This window comes from Ascaphus truei, chromosome 2, assembly GCF_040206685.1.
Source record: "Ascaphus truei isolate aAscTru1 chromosome 2, aAscTru1.hap1, whole genome shotgun sequence".
Lineage (NCBI taxonomy): Eukaryota > Metazoa > Chordata > Amphibia > Anura > Ascaphidae > Ascaphus > Ascaphus truei.
The window spans coordinates 321,771,117-321,794,518 of record NC_134484.1 but is presented as its reverse complement, the minus strand read 5'-3'; the positions used below and the strand labels follow the sequence as shown (position 1 = coordinate 321,794,518).

The following is a 23,402-nucleotide window of genomic DNA, read 5'->3' as shown; positions in this document are numbered from 1 at the left end:
TGAACGCCGACTCCAGTTGGTAACGTGCCATAATTCATGTATTGCCTAAACTGAATACTTTCTTGTTCGTGCATTTATCACCATCTTCACTTTATTTCAATATATTTAATTGATTTCACTAGGAGTTGTGCGCTGTGTGTTCTTTTCTTTGAAACGCATTGAGTTAGAGAGTTGTCATCATCTGGAGACGTGTGAGAGGCGATTTCGGAGCAATCTTTTCCAAAATATATGCACTTTTAAGAGCATTTTATTCATTCACTATTTTGCAGTTGTAGTTATATGAGAAGAATTTTCCACAGCACAAGGTTTAAAAATCAAGTTAATTCATTATTTATGTAATTTAAGAGTATTTAACTAATTTCACTACTTTGCACATTGTTTGCACACCATTTATTGAGCGCTCCCCAAGTTTTTTTCTATACTCTGCATGAGAAGCAGAAGAGGACGACACCTTTGTTAGATGCAGTTATGTTGGCTACCTCTGTTCTGCGAAATAAATATCAAGCTCACTGGTTAGGTGACTTCAAAACACAAGTTGATGTCGCAGGAAGCTGCCCCTAAAGTAGAACATACGGGAATAGAAACAAATTCCCATTGGCTTCAGACTATAATTACAGCTGCCAAACTCAACATGATTGAAGCGTCCATAAATGGTAATGGCATAGGACAAGAGGGAGGGGGGGGGGTGGGGGGGAGAGGACAACTCCAGTCTTCAAGCCCTTTCAACAGGTCATATTTTCAGAATCTCTCTGCTTCAGAAGCACAGATGGCTCAATCAGTCCTTGCTTCAGCACAGGTGGCTCAATCAGTAGTCAGTCATTATGACTGCCCCATTAATTGAGTCACCTGTGCTGAAGCAGGGATATCCTGAAAACCTAACCTAATGGTGGCACTTGAGTTCTGGAGTTCGCCACCCCTGGGATAGGAAGCACTTTCCAAGCCAACTGACCTTTATTAATCTATCATGAATAATACAGAGGAACATATGCGCAGAAAGTTGTAACTGTCCTTCCAGTTTCCTGATAGGATAGTCAAAGTGTGCTTGTCTGCAAACCACACAATAAACATGCAGACGGCTTCATTAAAGCCAGCGATTCATTACAGTTGTAAATGTTTTACTTTCTTATTGTTTGGTCCTGGGTTGCTTTTGCTTGTTTTGTACCCCGCCAGAAAAATCTATTACGTTGAAAAATACCATATGGATTGCATGCGATCAATGGATTCTGGTAGTTTTCTGCAACTACTGTCAGTAATTTTTTTCAAGCAACATTTTTTTTCTTAAAAATCATTATTTAGATGTTGCTGCAGCTTTAGGTCAAACGGATTGTCTCAAACGTTGGAACAGTCCTGAAAGTTTCCCTTACCTACAACTTTCCCTGTCTGGACCATGTTTCGGCTGGTAGTAGCCACAGCATTGCCAATCTTCTTGCCACGTTCACTGTTCTGTACGGAGCTACAGAAGAAAGACTCAATGAGATCACAGCACTGGTGACTTTTGTAAAGAGTTATTTTAGGTCTGCAGGAACACTGGCCTCCAGTCATTAAGTGGAAATTAGAAGTGTCTTTAATACACTTATACTCTGGCGATCAGAATTTAACATACACTTCAAGTAATGTTTCATCTTGTACATGTTAAATATGCCACATGTCCCCTCTTTTGAAGCTCCCTAAATAGTCATGTGATGTATTTTGCTGCAATATATATGGCTAGAAGGGAGAAAAAGTGGCTCAGTGAGAAAAGCCACAGACTCTGCAAACAATGACACCGAGTTTGAATCAAAGAAACATGGTTCAAATCCCTGTGTCAACTCCTTGTGACTTTGGGCGTCACTTTATCTACATGTGCCTCAGGCATCAAAATCATAGCTTGTAAGCTTTATGGGGCAGGGACTGTGCCTGTAAAAATCCCATGTACTATACCAAGGGTGCCCAATCTTTCCCCGCTGCGCCCCCCTGCCTGCCCGCACCCCCTCTCACTTAACTTGTCTCCGGCATGAGATGATGCCGCAGAGTTACGTGACCCCACGGCGTCAAATACGCGTCGCCGAAGACCAGGTAAGGATAGTTGCAGAGGCCTCTCACGATCCCCCGGCATTTCATTCAAATGCCTTGGGCAAGAGCGCGGGGCTTCTGCAACCGCTGCACCCCCCAGTTTGCGCTCCCCTGCCCTATACTATAATTGTGAAGCGCTTTGAGTCCCATGGGGAGAAAAGCATTATATGAAATATAACTGATTATTAATAATAATTTAAAAAAAAAAATCTTTCACCAATAATTAGCACAGTAACAAAATATTATTAGGGATAGTAATGAAACACAGCATTCTAAAAATGGAACAACTTAATTGCTGAGAACGCCTGTAGCACTTATCCCAACACACATTCAAACATAATTTTGCTTAAAATGTATTGCTATATATTTTATACTTACTGAGAAAATCTTAACTTTACATCGGACACACTGTACTGGCCATGGAATGGGTGACTGAAAAACACACAGGAGAGGTTTGGCTGTAGCCTGTTGGATGTTTTCTACTGTACAGTGATTTTACGACCAATCTCATCACACACAATGAGGTTTACCAGCTGCAAAATTGGAGGGAAGGGAGTGGGGGTTGTTGTCCCATACTAAATTTGCTAAGGAACAACATTCCCAAATACTTTTTTTTTGTATGACAACTCCAGTCCTCTAGGGCCACCACCAGGTCAGGTTTTCAGAATATCCCTGCTTCGGCACAGGTGGCTCAATCAGCTACAGCAGGGATATCCTGAAAACCTGACCTGTTGGTGGGCCTTGAGGACTGGAGTTGGCCATTCCTGGTGTATGGTATACAGACTGGTAGACAGCCAGGTTTCCACCTATTCTTTTCAGTAATAGAGATGGAAAATGCCAGCTGTCCGGGACTGCTGCTATAACGTGCCAGGAAAAAGGTCTCATTACAGAAATCATTTCAACAGTGGACCCTTTTTGCGGGGATATCCTGAAAACCTGACCTGCTGCTGGCCTTTGAGGACTGGAGATGGCCACCCATGTCCTACGAAAGACATTGAAAATACATTGGAGGGCCGTCCGATAAACCAGTGGATCTCAAACCGCTCCTCAGGGTCCTGAGCCAGACTGGAATTCTGAAGCACCCACCCAACATTCTATTCAAATGCAAAGGAGGAGCTGCATTCACCTGGGTGCAAATAGTTTATTTTAGGGTTTTCTTTCTTTTTTTTAATACCTTTCATGGCCAGAGGTACTAGAGGAGAGGTTTGAGAACCGCCAAGATAAACAATGTTACAGTAGCTACATTTATTCTTGATGACCTCAGGTAAACCGCTTATGGCTGTAGTATATTTATGGCTCAATCACAATTTAGCCAGGACCAGAGAATGATTGAGACCATATATGGGTTGAAGGGCTAGAAAGAAGATACATTATTTACTGGATGGATACATGTAGTATAGAAGGAGGAGGAGAAATGAGCGGTCTTCTAAGGCCTGGGACATAGTAAATTCAAGCTCGCTGAGGCGGGCTGAGCCGATGCACAAACCCCCTGCATCTGTCATCAGCGCGGCTATAGTTTCCCCTTCCGCATGCGTGCTGATGCGTGCGAAGGCTCTGAAACTTTGCCGAGACAGGCAAGTTTCAAATTTGCCGCTCGGGGAAGCAGAGGAGCGGTCACGTGACCGCTCCCATCTAAGCTAGCCCCGCCTCCCGCTCCGCCTCCGCCTCTGCTCCGCCCCGCCCCCAGAGCACGCTCACTGCCTCGCCTGCAAGGACAGAAAAAAGCACCATTTTCAGCAGGCGAGGCAGAGCAGGAGCGCGCCTTAGCGAGCTTCAATTTACTATGTCCCAGGCCTTAACTAAAAGTCGTCTGCTTAGAAGATTTCACTTCAATACACAACAGAAAAAGTAATACTGAAAAAATAAAAACTAATTAAAATATAGTACTGGTATCTGATGCCTTTGTCTATTGAAAAACATTACCCCCTCCCACCCCCCTTAATTTTACTACATTGTACATCTCAGAAACCACTGTGATTTTCTTTGCTGTTTTTAAAGCACCCTAGTGCACCATAAAGTGATGGTAGAAATACTTCATAGCAATGACAAAATCTAAAATTTGGTAAAGCCCGTTTGATAAGATAATACAGCTGTTTCAGTGTGTAAGAGTACATGTTGTGAGAGAACTTTTACACTCTGGAATGTAATAGGTACATTAATGTCGTCAGGGAGTAAACATTACCACACTCCATATAAAATGTGCTTCCTTAGAGATTTGCTGCCGCATGTTCATTCTGATATAATCACGAAACTTCTGCAACAGGATTTCCTCATAAAGGACCACTTATGTTTGCATTGTTAGAGCATACAATATATAATCTACCCTGCAAGCAGCCATGTTCTGATATTATGTACAGACTATGTATGCAGTGTTGACTTTTAGGCTCCTACAGCAGTAGTGCCACTGAGCAGAATAAATAAATATCACACACACACACACACACACACACACACACACACACACACACACACACACACACACACACACACACACACACACACACTTTTAATTCCTTGATTGCATAGCCTGGGTTTCCGTCCAACTACTGTATTACAGAGTAGTGCTAACTAGATCCAGTAGGGGCTATGCAAAGTTTGAGCAATTCCCAAGTAACAAGGTGTTCTCTCCACCGTGCCAAAATACTTGTGCGATGGACACAAAATGGCAGCGGGGTGTCAGCCTTGCCTGATAAAAGATGTTGTTGCTTTGTATTGGTGTCCATGTTTACAGTTTTTGTAGTTTCTTTGAGGAAAAACTACAAAAAAATGACAACCTCTTTTTGCTTGGGGAACAGGGTGTCCCGGAAGATCAGAGGACCAAGGTCAGATAGAAAAATAATGTTATGTGGTGGTGGAGGGGGGGGGGGGGGAGACGGGGACTTTGAATGTATGTTGCTGCTTTAATATTATGCTGGTACTGTATTTGGGTAAAATAAACCACTCCACCAGGGGCAAAGTCTTGCCTGCTCGACCGAGTTGCTCAATATGTGGCACTGCTGCTGTAATTAACACCACTTTCTACATCGGTCCGCGCCACTGCCCGTGTAACGTGTTAGTTTTCTTACCTAGGATTTACCTCAGCGAGAGCTGGGTGCTTGTTGCTATTCCACACCCTGTAGTTGTGTGTAATCTTCCAAGCTCCCACAAAGGCCGATCCGTAGTCTGGCAGCATCTTCTCATTGTCTGAAACAAGAAGATTCCAAGCATCAGAGGAGATCTGGAAGTGGAGCTCCGCAGACTGGAGTAAAGGGAAGTGCAGGAAAATGTTATAATGTAGGACATCCTGGTATTTTAAATAGGCCTTAATAAGTGAAATTCAAAGCTTCAGCATCCAAAAAAGTAGCAATCCACTCTTAAGGTGTTTATTTATTTACTGGGTAAAATGAATTAGGAGTTTCTGGGTCCTTTTACAGGAAGCAGTGTACAGTTCAGCACAGTTTGCTGTCCCAACCAGCCTGGCCTGGGACATTCCCTTCCAATGTAGGACATTCCTGTTAAATGTGGGACAGTTGTCCACCCTAGACCCTTCCTGAAATGCAACCCCAAAATTCTACATAAATGTAATTATGCACTTAAGGAGCATGAAATAAAAAATAGACATATCTTTATTTTCACAAATGAAGGAACGTTCAATTTTCCTTTGTGATTCTATAATTATCATAGGGTGATGGGGAACCATTAATCGCTCCTCGTATTTCTTCTATGTCAAAAGAGAAGGCCTACATTCATTGGCCAAGTTATAGCAATCTACTGTAAAGTGTACAGAATACACACACACACACACACACACACACACACACACTTCTAAAACAGTTTTGCCAATAGTATGTGAGCAGTGACCTTGTTAGTTCTATGTTATACACGTTACCTTATATTTTTCTTTTTGTGTGTATGTTATATTACTGATTTTACACACTATTGTGTTTGGCAGTGGTTGGGCTTTGGACTGTAAGACCCTTTAAGAGGGAGACTGATGTGATGAAACTGTGGAATCATGAGACAGCCAATGATGGGTTAATGCTTCAATGCAGAATAAGGTTGTTTTTAAGAAGATAAGCCAGATGTCTAATAAAAGGTATAGGCAATATACACCTGCATGAAACTTGTGAGAACGGCATAAAGTTCATTGCTAAACTGACATTCCCCACAGGCAAATCTTGCCGGAAGACGAAGATGTTTGCTTCACAATGACCTGACTAACCACAAATCTGCTAATACAGAAACAAGTCCCTTACAAAGCCGTTCCTGGCAAAACGCCGCCTTGGGTGTGCGCTCTCATCGTCTCCACGCTACCTTACCCTTATACCCAACTACAGTACTTTGACCAGCCTCGCAGTTAGACGCAAGTTGAATGGAAGCAGGGGGCAGCAAGCACCGGCTACTCTCCATGCAAAGCTCGGTGTTTGTTACCGGATTACCTCGGCGCTGAACAGCTGATGTTGCTGCCTAGATCTACTCTGCAAATCTCACGCAAGTTATACTCCAGCAGCAGACAGAAGGCACTGGTAGTGCTATTCCTTATGTAGGACTCCGCTTTTGCCATCTCATCGCTTCGGCAAGTAACAGCTGATGCCGCTGTGCTAAGTGCTCCTAAGGGACTCTGTATTCTGTCTGAGTGCTAGGATGCATGTCATCTGTGCCGCTTGGCAGGAATAAGGGAATTTTTTGCATTAGGACTTTAACACTTGATCAGCAGTAGCGTAGTGTATTTGAATTGTCTATTCACAGGCTCGGTAAGGACTGCATTAGCCTACCCACCTGGTTAAATCTAGGTTTTTTGTTTTGATTAGAGCCTTGGCTATCTGTTCTCTCTTTCACTTTAATATATGATTTATCATGATCATTTAAATTATAGAGAGGGCAGTTTCGTATGTTCATATTGCCAGTTCACCATAATTGCTCCTTTATGTTACTCCGTGTTTCACAGTTTTACCCACTATCACCTCTGGGTAGATTTGTGACATTTACTGTACACAGGGCACATATATTGTATTTTTTGCTACTGCTTTTCCACTTTAGCTTTCTTCTATTCTGCTGATATCTGTACACACACACACACACACACACACACACACACACACACACACACACACACACACACACACACACACACACACACACACACACACACACTACTGTGAAGCGCTATGTACATTAATGGCGCTATATAAATAAAGACATACAATACAATACACACACACACACACACACACAAACACACACACACACGCTTTGGATTAGAGACATTGCATTTCTCAGCTAGTTACATTTGCATACCCTCCTCTCCCCTTTGTTGGGTGAGGTATACACCACTTCTGTCCTCTTCCTATGGATTGAGATCACCGTGAGGTTTATTTACACTGGTAGTGATTTTTTAGTATAATAGGGCTCATTATAGGTATTCATTCCTTGTATTGTGGTATATATAGGAGTCCCTATTATCTCTTTTTTGCTATTTGCATATGTTCGAGTTTATACAGCCTAGGGAGACGATACGCTATATGTTTTTAGTGCTTTTATCTTAGTCAGTCTGTCTGTCTCCATTCAGCTATTTGTATAATAAAGCTTACGTTTTGGTTCCCATATTTGTGTGCCCCAGTTTGGAGTTTTAGTAGGACCTGCTCTATGGGACTTACAACTTTCTTCTTCTTTGCATTTAGTACTTTCATTGACTCCAGGGAGCTCCAGCTGTAATATACAGGTTTATTATGTGGGTACTATACTTGCATTGGTAGTAGTGCTCTGCCAGTCCTTTTGCAATTAACACAGAAACAAGACCACACAAACCCAAGGAAGGGAAATAACAGAAGATAAAGTTAGGGGCGGGGAAATATGACACGACGTGTGAATGATGTAGGGTTAATGCTTTCTTACAAGTACATATACTGGTGCTTTGAGAGCGATTATTTGTCTAGACCCGGCTGCTTGTCCTCCTCACACTGAGGCAGGGCAATGCTATTAATCCTAACTGTGCGTTGTGCGTAAATAAAACGACTCTGAGAAACGTCCGTGTGTCAGACTCGCCTTCCTTCAGCTGCGCTATAGGTTTGCAGCATAAACCTAGATAACATTACTGATGATTAATGGTAATAAAAATGAAGGTAATTATACAATGACTTTTTGTCGGTGTATTGTAGTCTGAAATTGCGCTCAGCTGCTTTAGTAGAATGAGGGTCATTATTTTGCTAAACTGTAAGTGTCCCACAGTAACATGCTTAATGACAGAATAGGTTATTTAGATAAGGTATCACAGATATAGCTGTCTTTGCCGTCTAGATATTTTTACCTGGCTGTGCAGTGGCAGAAAGCATTGAATGGAGGTAGAGAGCGAACTGTGCCCTGATCCATTCGTCTCCTCCCTCCCAGCCTGTGCCGTCCAGAAACACGTCGTCCCGGTTTTCGGTTACATGCTTTACCAGGTTGTCAGTGAATCGGAGGTCGGCCGTCGTAGGGTTCAGAATCTTCCTCAGATCAGGATCATGAATCTGGAGTCGAGCTTCTTCTACCTGGGTTGACGAGAACCACACTGAATGATGAAAACGTAATGAAGAAGCCATGGACGGAAAATATGGAAGCCACTCTGATTTAGAACGACTGAGGAAAACATGCACCAGCCCGTCATCCACCTATGCAGTTTGTTTACAAGCTGCAATATGCTGGGACATATGATGTGACAGGAAGAAGAGTTAATAGGTTCGGAGGCAAACCGAGGTCTGTGACATCGTCACAAGGGTGAAATAATTAAAATGGCAGTAGGCCATCGTCGGACATAGATGATACTCTATTGCAGGGGGGCGCGCCCTGAGATTTTATGGGGAGGGGGGCAAGCAGTTAAAGAGGTCTCGCGCTGTCCCCCAGGGCATTTAAACGAAATGCAGAGGGACCGTGCGAGGCCTCTGTAACTAACTTACCTTGGCTTCCAGCAACGCATCGTCATGGTTACCCGAGGGGTCACGTGACATCGCGTTGGGCATGTGGCATCACATGACCCCCACAGCATCAATTGACGCTGGAGCCGAGCGCGGGGGGAGGGGGGGAGCGCAAGCAGGGGAGGAGAGCAGGAAAAGATTGCGAGCCCCTGCTTTAATGGGTTCTAAGGGATATCAAAAGACAGATGACAAAGGAAGATGTAAGGATGAAATTAGGAGATTTGTTGTCTTAACATGGAATAGAGGGGCTTGCAGACAAAGTACCTGGAAGATCATCAACATGAGATGTGTGTGTGTGTGTGTGTGTGTGTGTGTGTGTGTGTGTGTGTGTGTGTGTGTGTGTGTGTGTGTGTGTGTATGTATGTAAACAGCCTCCCTGGTAAAAATATATACTTTGAGACTGAGATAAAAATCCAAAGAACATGTAGTGCCCACCTCAACAATGGCGTCACTCAGATGCTTCTGTTGACGAAAAAGGATGTTTGTGGCCCCAGCTACAAAACCCCGGATGCTCACGTCGGAGAGTAGGTGATGCTGCTGCAGTGCCATGTATGGCAAGCACAGGTAACCCTGGAGAAAAATTAAACAGGTTATTGAATGCTTAAAGAACAAACAAAAGATTCAAACACACATCCACTGCCTGCAGGCCCATGAAAGCTACAGAATGTTTTGTTAAGTTCCAAGTAGTAGTGCCCAAGGAAAATACGGTAACACACGGTCAAAAGAAAAGTGTGTGACAATGTTGGTTCTCTCAGTTGACCGTCTTTCCTTCTCATCATGTGTGTGCAAAAAGGCCAGTTGTGCCTTATACTATACACAAATTTCTACCCGATTACTAGATTGTTAGCATCTTTTCAACTGAAATTAAAGATTGCATAAACAAACTAGTCTTTATGATTATTATCTCCTGGAGTAATGCTAAAAAAAAAAATCACATACTGTAGATCTGTAAGAATCTGAAATAAACAATTCTTCAACATTAAGATCCATACTTCATGGGTGCTATTCCACAAGACCTGTGCTGCAAAACCACGTATGGTCCATTCAGTTCAATAAGCCACAAGGTGTCTACTGGTGTTGGAAGTAATCGTATGGTTTATTACTTAGTAAATATGGACGTAAATATCCAACATCCAAAAATTTGTGGAGACTGCTATTATTGCATTCATGCGAGACATAACATGCATGAGGTGAATAACCTATAGAGCACATTGGGTACTGCAAGACAGGTCCTTTTTCCGCTGGATATGTTGTCCTCAAAAGATATCTCACAAGGGCAACTGGATATGTGGTGACAGGTGCATACATTAACACGGAACATCCACTGTATATAGATACGTAGTCACAAAAAACAGGTCAAATTAAGTTCTCCATTCCATGAGGTACTAGAGCACTGGTGGGCCCAAGTGCCACATGAGTCCCTTGGGGGCTTTACCTGTGGCCCTCAACTGCTGGCCACCCCACAAATTCACTCTCGCCCAAATGCAAAGGGAGTGGAGAAGTTGCTGATATGGACTAAAGCTTCTCCCTGCTCCTTTAGCGGCTTAATGATAGTGCGCTGATAAATACTGGCCCTCTTCTATGCTAATCACTAATTCGCAGTTCAAGGAGAGGAGAAGGACAGTATTCACCAGCGTGCCAGCATTAAGACCACACACACACACACACACACACACACACACACACACACACACACACACACACACACACACACACACACACACACACACACACACTACAATTGATTAAGCCAAAAGAACTTACAAATAAGGCAACTGGAATGTTATCTGTGAGTGAAGCCTACCCCTCCCCCTGTGCAGTATGCAACTTTATGACTGAAGGTGTTAAATGGTCCCTGAATGCTTATGATGTAAGGGAATGCATGTGTATGTGCATAAATCCTAATTAATAAAGTGCCCACAGTGTATACAGCGCTTTACAAAAGGTTTGTGTGGAGGGGGAGTGTATAACAATGGTGTGGGTAGGTGTAGAAATGTAAGAGGGTGTTGCATTTCTGTTTATGTGTGTGGCTACTATGTAGTCCCTATTGGTATATAGGGATAGAATTCCATAGTACATTTGTATGTGTAAGAGACAGGTGTGTGTGCATTCATATAGTGCAGTATTAATAGACATGGGCTTTAGCACTCATGGGAAGAGTTCTCTTGTGTCAGGGTAGTGGCTCATGAAGATGCGGTATGTGTGTGTGTGTGTATATATATATATATATATATATATATATATATATATATATATATATATATATATATATATATATATATATATATATATATAGTTAGCAAAATTTTTGAAATACATTGCAAGCATCTAAAATGATATTGCAATAAGTGCGTAGTTGTACAAGGAATAGAGGGGCTGAAGTGACCACTTTACAAAATATAACGTATCTGCTGGAAAACAAACACAATTTACGTATATATATATATATACACAAATACAACTGTATGCGCATCTGCAACCCCGCCTTTCCCCATTATCACCCAGCATACAGCACTTCCACTGCAGCAAGGGATTCTGGGAAATGACATGCAAATGAGCACACGGTGTCACTTTTTGCCTCAATAACCATTTTTAACATGGTTCCCTATAGGCTTAAGCTTGCTGCATGGTCACAGCTTTGAGCACAGCCAGGGTTAAGGTGCATACCCAGAAAACCACCCACAGACAGCTGTTTCGACCTTGATGGGTCTCATCAGTGTGGGGTTGATTTTAACTGGGCATGCAAAAGAGGCTATGGGATAGGCTATACCATAATACTGAGTTAAGTTATGGTGAGTAAAAAAAGTGACAAAAACCCTCCACAGGAAAGCAAATATGCAAATACAACTGTATGCTCATCTGCATGTCTTAGGCAGGTCTGCAACCCCGCCTTTCCCCATTATCACCCAGCATACAGCACTTCCACTGCAGCAAGGGATTCTGGGAAATTATATATATATATATATATATATATATATATATATATATATATATATATATATACATACATACATACATACATACACACACACATACACACACACACACACGCGAGTTTATGAACCCCAATGATAATTATGGAAATTCCATAGTTTTTCCATAATAACCATCTTGACTCAAAACAAGCCTTTTCTGAAATATCCAATAGGGTTTATATTAACCAATTCCATGTATTTTTAATCAAAATGATGTATGAATTAAACAAACAGGAAATAATTAAGAGTTAGAGTATGTGCAAAAGTAAGTGAAACCCTGTTTTTTTATCAGCTACATTAGAGGGGATAATTGGAATCAGGTGTTTAAATAATTAGGTAGCTCTTCAGGTGTGAGTTTGGGAGGCCCCACACAAACTTTGTGATCAGAAATGTTGTGTTTGTTCTTTAACATACAGGTGTGTGGAAACACATCATGCCACGATCAAAAGAAATCTGAGCACCTCAGAAAAGCAGTTATTGATGCTCATCACTCTAGAAAGAGTTATTTCTAAGGATGTGGGGCTCCACCAATCCACTGTCAGACAGATAGTATACAAATTGAGAAAGTTCAAGACCACACAGTCACTCTACCCAGGAGCGGTCATCCTATGAAAATCTCTCCAAGAACAAATCGGAAAATCATCCAGGAAGTCACAAAGAACCCCAGAGTAACATCCAAGGATCTGCAGGCCACTCTCGCCTTGGCTAATGCGAGTGTTCATTACTCAACTATCAGAAAAAGACTGAACAAGAATGGTGTTCATGGCAGGATAGCCAGGAGGCTGCCCATCTGAAGTCAAAGAGCACACAGATGATCCACAAGACTTCTGGAACAATGTTCTCTGGACAGATGAGTCAAAGGTAGAACTATTTTGAATCAATGAGAAATGTTATATTTGGCGAAAACAAAAACAATGCGTTCGAATCAATGCTTACAAGATTAAAGTGCAATGTAGTGCAGTGCAGAAACTGTGACTACAGTGCAGTAAAAAAGTGGTAAACAAAGACTCCTTTTGTCTTCGTTCTACCCTCTGAAGAACCTCGTTCAGGATATTATGCAAGCGTTGGAAAAAAGAAGAGGGGAGCGCTGACAAAAGGGATACAGCTATAGGCAATGCTGTGTGTACTGTGCATAAAAAGTGCAAAAAAAACAATATAAAAGGTCAGATCTCACAGTTCCCCAATTAAAGCAATGGACATCGCCTCAGAGACCCCCAGAGTAACAGCAAGACCTGACCCACCCCTCGACCGGCACCCGCTTTTCGTACAATGCCCATTTGTGAGGTTTTAAATATGAATGTGATTCAGACCTTTGTCTATACTGCCAATACACTGTTTTACAACGATGCTGTAATCTATCCTGCAATCATTTCTCTTATTCACATGTGACTACAACACTGCGTTCCAAGAGCCGTCACACTGGGAGCCCACACATGTGACTGAGGACATCCACCATGTTCTGTGAGAGCTGACCGTTCTATTGTTTTTTTATATTGCTTTTTTGCACTTTTTATGCACAGTACACAGGGCCGTCTTAACAAAATTATAGGCCCCGGGGCTTCCTACACAACCACTCACAGGATTAAAAATGTAAGCCGTTAATTGCGTCCCGCGAATCCGTTACACTATTTTGCTTCCATAACATTGCAAGTAATAAAAACGGAAACATTTCTCTGGCGAATGCAGACATGCCAACTCTCCGCTACAAGTCCTAATTTTTATCCTTCTACCGAGTTAGCGGGAGATTTGAATGTTGAGGCGGGTGATCGGAAAATTAGTGTTAAATTCTGGTCTTTGCATGGGGCCCCTATGCTCGTGGTGCCCCCGGGCAACTGCCCAGCGTGCCCATGCGTTAAGACGGCACTGACAGTACACACAGTATTCTCTATATCTATTACTTTTTGTTACATTTGGTTGTCTTTGTATTTTGTTACCCATTTATGGACATGTATTATTTTTACATTTACACCAATTTAGCAACTTTAAAATAATAATAATAATAATAATAGCAACTAGTAAAATCGGTAATAACAGTGATTTATCACATGCATTCTTTGGCAGCACTAGGTGAATATTTATTTTATTGCAGAATCTTGTGGATATGCCAAATTACATGAAATCTCTTTCCTGCCACTGAGGCATGTCACTGAGGAAAAAGGAGAGAGATCCAGCGCTACACGGATTTCAAGATAATGAATTTATTGTGCCACACGACGTTTCGACCAACAGGTCTTTTTCAAGTGACAAGGCCTTGTCACTTGAAAAAGACCTGTTGGTCGAAACGTCGTGTGGCACAATAAATTCATTATCTTGAAATCCGTGTAGCGCTGGATCTCTCTCCTTTTTCCTCAGTGTACTTTGAAATTCCAGGCAGGTACTTCCTTGAACCAGCAGCACCGGTAAACTGTATGTATTTGATTATATATTGTGGTGTGCAGCCTTTACCCCCCTTTACACTGAGGCATGTCACACATTTTTTTTTTTTTTTTTAAAAGACTATGTTAAACAAATAAATAATTAGATGATGTTTTGAGGTCCATAAATCAGCATGTTGGATAATCTTACTTCAGAGACGAAAAAGGGGAAACAATTTTTTTTTTTTTTAAATACCAAGGTTTTTTTCCTGTAAGAGTTCACACGACTGACCTTGGTGAAGACGGCCAAAGGCATTCCATATTGGTCTTCTTCCAATCCCGATATTAGTCCTGGAATCAATATGGTCTGTCCTGTGTTAGACTGAGGCTGGACTGTAATGGGTACACTGCCTGAGGTAACAGAGTCCTTAGTACGGATTTCAGCCTGTCCTGTTTCCATACTTCCTGTGTCCCCTTCTTTTGTGATGCATTCCTCTAATATGCTGGGATCTAGAGTCTCCCAGTCACTTTCGAAAGACTCTGGAGATGTGTGAGAGGGTGGTCTCAAGTGTTCAACACTGCCATTAGTATCCACCTCCGGGTGGAAAATAGGCTCTTCTGCCTTGTTGATCTCCACTAAAAAGCTCTCACTGTGCCCACGCTCTTCCTCCTTTGCACTTGACATCTGTGTAGCAGACGGAGAGATATAGTCCTCTGAAGGTGCAACTGACCGGAATTCCATCTCTTCTGACGTGCTCTTTCGTGGTCTATATTGTGAGCTGTCTATAAGACCATGCTCAAGCATGCCTATTTTAAAGGAAGAACAATGCACCTTAGAACAAGTTAAAACAGACTGATTAACCAACAATGAATAGTAGAGAAACATAGCTAGTAGAAATCCCTACTCCTTTCGGAGATAGAACATTAAATACCCAACATATGGATTTCAAAGTTCCCCAAACCACTATTTCATACCACATCGTGCCAATTCAAGCAGAAGTGTTAGCCCTTGTTGAATCTGTGATGTGCTGCAGATAATTTGACAAAAACTGTGAGAAAGAACGATCAGATGTATAAATGTTTTCAAAGAGGAGTTCACTTTGTCCACTTGTCTTATTGGATTATTATAAACCACATCTCACCTGGGTACAGAGACAAGACAGTCATCAATGCGCCCACCAGTCTGTTAACAGGGGAGACGTAAAACAGGACCTAAGGAAGTTGTGGAAACAGGAAGATTAACCTTGCATGGCTGCAACAGAAAAGCCTTTAGTATAATGTGCTGCTGAGTGCTCCTTAATTATAATACAGTATTTAGATTGTGCAACATGATCCAAAATTGGGGGAGCAAAGTTAGTGCTCACAGAGATTCCCAACAGAGTTGCAGAAGCCAACCTAGTCCCGAAGACGTCCTACAGCAAGTCAATGGCAGTTTTCTGTGGATTGTTGCTTCAGAACGTATTGAAAGCAAAAGTAGGCAAACGGACATGCAACAAAACAACATACACAGCACATCAAGTAAAGGTGCCAACAACCAGCCAAACCTGGACTTACCAGTAGGTAAATATCAATCAAAAGGAAAGACGGTCAGACGCACCATACAAAGTAGCAAAATAGAGATAGGTTTACTGATGCATGGGAGAAGCCAACGTTTTGGTAACAGAAGTTACCTTTATCAAGGGATACACAAAATAATGGGATACATAGGCACCATAAAGTTCTTTCATTGATACTGTACAGACCTTAGCTAGCAGTAACTGACATTTCTCCATTGAAAAGCTTTAAATAAAAAAAAGATGTTGTATTGAATGGGATTTGCGAATTATAAGTAGAAGCTAATAGGGCTAATATAACTCATTCATACTGCTTGCAAAAACTCATCGGTATTACAAAAAGAAAAGAAAAAAAGTTCAAGCTGAACAACCAAACACAATTGGCAAAAGAATTCACATTTTCTCAGATTTTTCTCTTACCCTTTTCTCAAGAAGAATCAATTTAAACAAGATTAAAACCTGCAGGAAAAAAATAAATAAACAGTTTGTAACCGCAACATGTATACTTGTTCAAATATCAGCCCTTGACTCATTGGTGGAACCAAGCCCCGGTGCAAGTTATTTTTGGGGAAAAAAGGTCCCAGGGCCCTACAGCACCTGTGGAGTGGGTGCGTCGATGGAGGAAGCCCACGCAGGTGGTGATTGATGAAGTTGGGCCTGACGTCCATGGGGCCCCTCTGTGTTAGGATTACCTAGGAGGGTTCCCCCCGCAGCCTGGTAAAGGACCTGCACACAGGTAGGTCCTGGGGAGGCCTTTAAAAATTCTGCTTAAATAAGTGCAGGAACAGCGTTCCAGCGCATGGAGGATGGGCCTCAGAAGGTGGTGGGCCCTATGACAGCTGAACCGGCTGCACATATGGCATATCCGCCACTGTCTTGACTGCACTCCTTGGTAAAGGGGTTTTGGGGTCCCCAACCCATATCTTTATAGTCTCTTTGTATGATGTCCCAATATATTTTGGATTTTTTTCCCCCTACGTCGACGATTTTTGCGTCTTTTGGGCTGTGTGCTGTGTTCATTTTTTTCACAACCTAAGATCAGCCCTGGAGTGCAAAACCCTTTTAGTGGCAATTATAAAATACAGTCCTTGCAAAGATTCTACAGGATTGTATTTGTGTGTGTAGTGTTCAAATTTTCATTCCATGACATATCATCAAAATGTCGCAGGTATGAAAAACGATATTTTTAATGTATCATCATTAATGGGATCATTATATTAGAGCATTATATGAAGTATGTTACAGGTACAATGCTGTGAAATGTGATAAACACTACAGTTCTGCGCTTATCAGCATAAAAGAGAAGTTTGTCAGGTGTGCAGATAGATTTTCATTTTGATTATTAATTTTAGATGACATATCTTCCCCTACCCCTCCCCCTTTCCTAGTAAAAAAGTGAAACTGTACCTTATGTCTAAACTGAAGTATCAGATCCCGTGGAGACAGACCTAAAATACACCGCAGAAAAAAAAATCTCAATTTTATTTCATTCCTTTTGCTAAAATTCCAGAAATGGCATTTTATTCATTCAATTCATTTATTCATTTGTGATACAGTACATGCGGCGGTTCTTCAAACGCTTGAAGTGTTAATGATTGAGCAATTAGGTCCGGGATTTTCAAGCATCCAAAAGATGCTTGAAATATGCTGCGCGCATATTTTATAAGACAGTAAAACATAACCAATACTTGGCCACTATTTATTTTAATCTTTGCTATAAAGTAGCGGCATGTTTGCAAAGACTCGGCTATAAGTAGGGAACCAGTGCACTGTAGCCAATTAAAATCTCTATTCCGTACATACATGCTCGTCAACTCTCCCTATTTATGAGGGATACCCTCGCATCATTTGGTGATCGTGATCTCTCCCTCCCACTCCCTCACTCCCTCTCGCCCCCTCCCACTCTCCCTAGTTAATTAAAAGGTCAACCACACTGAGATTTACGCATGGGCCGTGGTTCTAACACTCCCTTGGGGGGGGGGGGAACTGCAGCTTTAAAAGCCACCGTTTTATGGAACTCTTACCAAAGCTTCCCCAAAAATGTAACGCATGTGAATCAGAATATTTTGCTGGTTACAGCCGTCCTTGGTCAACTTCTCCGTGTTGGCTAATCTCTTGACAAATCATTAAAACACTTTGAACGGCAGGCAAAAGAGTTTATGCAGTGGGCAGAGTAGAGATAACGGATAATTGGCAACCAGAAGAGAAACCAAAAGGGTACTTACCAAGATATAGCTGTGATCCTTCTAATACGCTTCCTCCCAGCGAGCCATTCATATGTTCATATAGTTCCTTTTGATGAAGAAAACAGTGCTTTCAATTGACAAAAAAATGAAATCCCTGTTGACAAGGAGTGGGAAACTACAACCTGACCCCTTTTATACGATGTCTCAGTGACTGAAGCACACTCTGGGAACCTACCTGAGATATATGTGGATGCACGGCTAGAGAGCCTTCTGCCATTACAGAATCTATACCTGCCGTACCTCTATTCTCCACATCATTGCACTGTGTCATGCAGGGAGATATGTCAGATGGTGTCTTGCAAAAGATATCTACCGCCTCCCAGTGTCAGTAGAAAAATGAAAGAACACAAAGTAACTCGTTTACAAAATTATTTCCAGCGGGCCGTTGTATTATCAATCTAATTTACTGAGAGAGATAAGAACACTATTCATACTGTATGTTGGGAAGCTTTCAGTGTCAAAAAAGGCAGAGATTGTTGTCAATCTGCAAACTTGAACGTCAACAAATCAACTTCTTTAAGGGGCCACCCTATTTAGAGAACATTTTGTAAAAAAATAAATTAAAAAAAAAAGAAGAAGAAGCACTTGTGTCTTTTGTTTCCCTTAATAATAACCCTGCGGTGTAGCTTTTAATCTGTCGTATACAGATAATAGCTACTAAATAGCATTATCATCTTCACTTTCATGCCTGCATCCAAGTGGGTTAAAACATTAAGGAAAGAGAAAGGCTTCTCAAATCCAGCTCTGGGCCTCAGGGTAAGAAAGAGTTAGGGGTGGTGAAGGCTTAAAGATAGCGTTGCGTAGGTGCTACAGTACGGAAACTCCTATTCAAGTCCACAGGAGTTTGTGCGGTGCTGTCCGCTTGGCACTATCACACTTTGATGAATACCCACCCCGCTTAAACAGAGATTTAAGGGCAAATCCTACCACACACCATCTTACCACCAGTAACACGTAAAATGCCCTGATCTGCACTATTCACATGCAGTACAAGGGATTGAAAGGTGCTAGGGGAAAAGATACAGTAGAGCTCTGTTCTGCCATCATGCTGGTAGACTACACTATTAAAATTGCATGTGTGCCTATCTGTTTCTATGTTGTGTTAGTCTGATTGTGTTATAGTGTTTGTGGGTCAGACTCTGTATAGCACAATGACAAAGTGCTACATTGTTGCGAAACGCGTGGAAGGTCCTTTTGGACGGTTTTTACTTTTTGTTCAGTGATCCAATAAATTATTTTATATTTTTCTAAATTCGGGTTCCTGTGCTAGTTTTTGTGTGCTTTTCCTCCGTATTTTCCTTTTGCTTATACTCTGTACAGCACCCACCTTTAACTTTGGACTTCTTTGTAATGCATTGCATGAAGAATTGCATTCTTTGTTTTTGTGTGTTTGTCCTACTTGCTCTCTCTCTATTTATCAAGGAGACTTTATCCCTGGGAAAAAAAAAAAAAAAGATATCCCTCAACCTAATGCATGCAAGGGCAAAATTAACCCTTCGAGCATTGGGCGTCTGGTGGCACTCTGACTTCAGGCACATCTGGGTCATGTGCTCACTCTGGAAGTCACCGTGTGACTTCCGCTTCGATCAGGCTAGCCACTCCATCTAGTCCGATCTACCCCTAAAAAAACTAGCAAGTGCCTGCGACGTACTGGCTACATGATGAGAGCTTCTGGCATGCCAGGGCCCATACCGTATTAGGAACGTCTTTAGGGCACTACAAGGTTATGAGATCCTCGAAAACTATACGATAGGTTCTCTATAATGATTCTAGTGTAAGGCATAGGCTTAAGAATTACCTTCAGAATTGAGATTTGAGAAAAATCCTTCTCTTCAAAATAGGCATGAGTAATGAGCTGAAGTTTGGCTTGCAATAATCCATACAGGGGCTTGATATAAAAAAAAAAAGAAGAAAAGAAAGAGAAAACGAAATTAAACAGAATTCCATTCATTTGTGCATACCGGACTACTATGTTATGCACTATTTGTTTTCTTAATTCAGCATTACCCCCAGACAAATCAAAAATGCCATCCTACCATAAATCCGATAGATCAACACAACATGAACTATTTCTACATTTACATTTCCCCCCCCCCCAAACACTTCATTTTTGCTAAGTTTTCACGTGCACATTATTTCACTGGCATCAACCGTTAACATGGCAAACGAGATGGGTACATGTTATAAAGATAATATAATTTGTAGGAGGTCCCTTATATTGAAAACGTGTTGTTAATAAGTGAATGTTATGGGATCCCTAGCAGTGAGGCAAGGTGAGCGGTCATGTGACTCAATCAGGAGGAAGGTATGATTCACAAGATGGCTGCTGCTGGTTTATGAAAAAGGTTTGGCTTTTAGGTCACATGGTTTTACCGCTTTACAAACCCCACAGAGATTAATACGGCAACCTCTGTTGTCTTAATAAGTGTGAATGGCAGCGGCACTTTTAACCTTCCAGGGAGCCAACTTTCCATCAACTGATCTCTCAAAATTAAACTGCAGAACTTAAAAAGCATGAGATTGCTAAATACGGCAGCACAGAGGCATTCACAGTGGTAAAAATTAATGCATTTTTTTTAATGGCGAGTAGAGGGGATTTCTGTTTAAAGGAAATGCGCACACAAAGCGAAGAAAACTTCTTTACTTAAAGCTGGAACTATTGTGTTCAAATGCGGAGCACGGCTGAGCAAGTGGGTAACTGGGTCCCCTAAGCTCTAGGACAAGCACAACTGTGATATAGGAGTTACAATAGAAACAATTTAACGGGTAATTCTATATCTGCAGAACCAGCCATACGGCTTCTTTTTGGCCTAAAATCCCCAGAGTTCAATAGGGATTCTCAGCCGAAAACTGCCCAAACGGCTGCTTCAGAGTACATACTTTACTCCTTCACCTTTGTGTCTTAAGAGCAGTGGTGCTCAACTCCAGTTCTCAAAACCGCACAGCAGAACAGGTGTTCGTGATATCCTGAAAACCTGACCTGTTGGGGGGGGCTTGAGGACGAAGTTGATCACCCCTGTCTTAGCTGAACTTACATTACGTATACATGGATGACTGTGTCAGACATCAAATAATATCCAAGCGCAGAGTGTGCATGTGAAGATAAATGCCTTATTTAAATCGATTCCTTACACCATATCCCATATACGGACTGACCAGTCAGCATTTGTGCTCCTACACAGTTTCTGTGCTTCGCCAAACATTTAGGTCAACTGTACACTAATACACATTGCAACAGTTTTATACAATTCAGCCAATAGCTATGTACATTTAATTTCGAAAACCTTGAAGGCTTTTCTGGCAACCAGTCATGTCACAAGATCACTCTAGAATGCAATTGAAAGAGGTTAACGTGGGATGGGAAATGATTTGCAGAACTGGTACCCAGATCTAAATTCCCTCTCTTCATCTGTTCTAACCAGGCTCAGCTGGGAAAATAGCGGGGCTCTGTGCCGGGCAGTGGTGCAGGGCCTCTTACGGTCAGTAGCCCTCCTCATGGCACCGCAACGCCATGTGGCATCCCATTGTCACAGCAATGGGACGCCATTTGACGTCATGGCAACGGGATGCCATTTGACGTTACGGCGCCATGACGAGGGATACTGACAGCAAGAGATCGTGTGGGAGAAGGTCAGGCCAGGTCCCCGGTAGCGACAGCGGCGCACGTGCCGTACACCAGTCACTAACTTCTGTTGCTGCAGGCCCCGGTATCTCCTTCTGTTTCGGCTCACGAGGCGCTGTGGTGCGTCAGCCAGCAGGGGATACAACAAGATTGTGTTCCCGTGCGGCGATATGCGGTCACATGGTGCGCTGTGAGCCAATCAAGAGGGGAGATAGCCTGAACCAATGGGAGTGCAGCAACTGTAGGCCAATGGCAGACTAGCTATTTCAAACCAATGAGAGGGAAATAATGTATGTGTAGTAATAGAGGTCTCTTGTGCTCCAACCCTGCATCTTATTGTTTGCTTGCTCCTTGCTTTATTTATTTATTTATTTAATAGAGCTCTTTTGTGCTCCAACCCTGCATCTTGTGGTTTGCTTGCTGCGTCCCGCTTTATTTATTTTGTGGTGTTGATGCAGTGCTTTGAACTTCTGGGCTGTGCTTTGTGTTGTGTCATGGCTCCACCCCCGTCATGGCCGCGCCCGCCCACCCCATTCAGGCCACACACCCCTGCGCCTCCGATCGCACCTAACAGACCGCAGAATGCGGTTTTCAGCTGTGCACGCGCCGCCAGAACCCCAGGCTGTGCTGAAAAGCTGCGTAATACGGCAGGCATAAGCTTAGAGGGTTAAAATGGATGAGAAGTAAAGAGTGAGACACTGTGCTCATGTGCATGTGATTTCCCAGAATCCCTGGCTGCAGTGGAAGCACTGTATGCTAAGAGATAATGGGAAAACGCAGGGTTGTAGACCTGTCTGAGACATGTGTATGTGCTCACAAGTGATATTTTGATTTGCTATGCAGAAGATAAATGTCAAGGCTTCAGACAGAAATCATTCCAGGCAAGGAGAGGGCTTCTGCCCTGTCCTATTATTTCTGCAAATCCTATGTAACGGGTTTCTCCCCCCCCCCCCCAATCGCAGATTGGCCCCTCTAGGGAAATACTACTCTGGTTACACATGGCTATAATGTGGTGCACCTGCTGGCTTACAGGACTCTGGAGTCTCCCGCTTGATGTTATTAAGGGGAATGGCATCAGGACTAGCTTATGAGGTAATGCTGAGTTATACTCACTCATGGTACAGCGCCTCCATCTCTTCCAGACCCCCAGCGTAGCAGGGAGGAGTCTCTGAAAGAGAACCTCTATGTGCACCTTCTTCCTTAGTGACTCCACACACAGGACAGAAGCAATATCTTTCTCTGGCATCCTTTATTAACAGCAGACATGAGCAGCCTCCCATCATAGTGGCTTGGTCATCTAGCCACTCATTCTCAGGTTGCCAACCCAAAGGAAGTCTCTGACCGTACACTCCCAGGCAAGGGCCCTGAAAGCAGGTCTAGCTCTTCCCCTACTCCCTAATGAAGTAAGAGGTATAGTCTTCCACACCACTCCCTAATGGGAGGGCCACAAACGCTGCCAGAGCCCTTACAGGTTGCTGGATAGACTCACCTCACTCAGGTGGTGAGGCACACACACTAAATTGAGGAAGTTCTGCATATTATATAGCTTCAGTAGGCACCACCCCTCTGTCACTGTTAGTGGACACAGAGCCTGAAGTCACTTCCTTCACTGAACAATATACATCACAGGAGGTGAGGGCATACCCCATGATTACTCCTGGCAAACCTGCC

At 42.5% G+C, this 23,402-nt stretch overlaps 1 protein-coding gene across 2 annotated transcripts in view; it reads right to left on the bottom strand.

Annotated features, from left to right (window-relative positions):
- AVL9 (AVL9 cell migration associated) overlaps positions 1 to 23,402 on the bottom strand; it is a 70,662-nt gene that overhangs the window by 3,664 nt on the left and 43,596 nt on the right. The window contains exons 5-15 of one of the 2 annotated variants that reach the window (XR_012799203.1): positions 19,908 to 19,997; positions 18,089 to 18,155; positions 17,271 to 17,311; positions 16,284 to 16,322; positions 15,453 to 15,522; positions 14,603 to 15,117; positions 9,417 to 9,551; positions 8,339 to 8,558; positions 5,129 to 5,235; positions 2,431 to 2,484; positions 1,365 to 1,453 (exon numbers count right to left, since the gene is read on the bottom strand). Coding sequence is in view for 1 of the 2 variants with exons in the window: in XM_075586557.1 (XP_075442672.1) it covers positions 1,365 to 1,453; positions 2,431 to 2,484; positions 5,118 to 5,235; positions 8,339 to 8,558; positions 9,417 to 9,551; positions 14,603 to 15,117; positions 15,453 to 15,522; positions 16,284 to 16,322; positions 17,271 to 17,311; positions 18,089 to 18,155; positions 19,908 to 19,997 (1,438 nt within the window). In the remaining variant the exon portion in view is untranslated. Of the gene's footprint in view, positions 1 to 1,364; positions 1,454 to 2,430; positions 2,485 to 5,117; positions 5,236 to 8,338; positions 8,559 to 9,416; positions 9,552 to 14,602; positions 15,118 to 15,452; positions 15,523 to 16,283; positions 16,323 to 17,270; positions 17,312 to 18,088; positions 18,156 to 19,907; positions 19,998 to 23,402 lie in introns of both variants that reach the window. The other variant, XM_075586557.1, reaches the window with a different exon arrangement.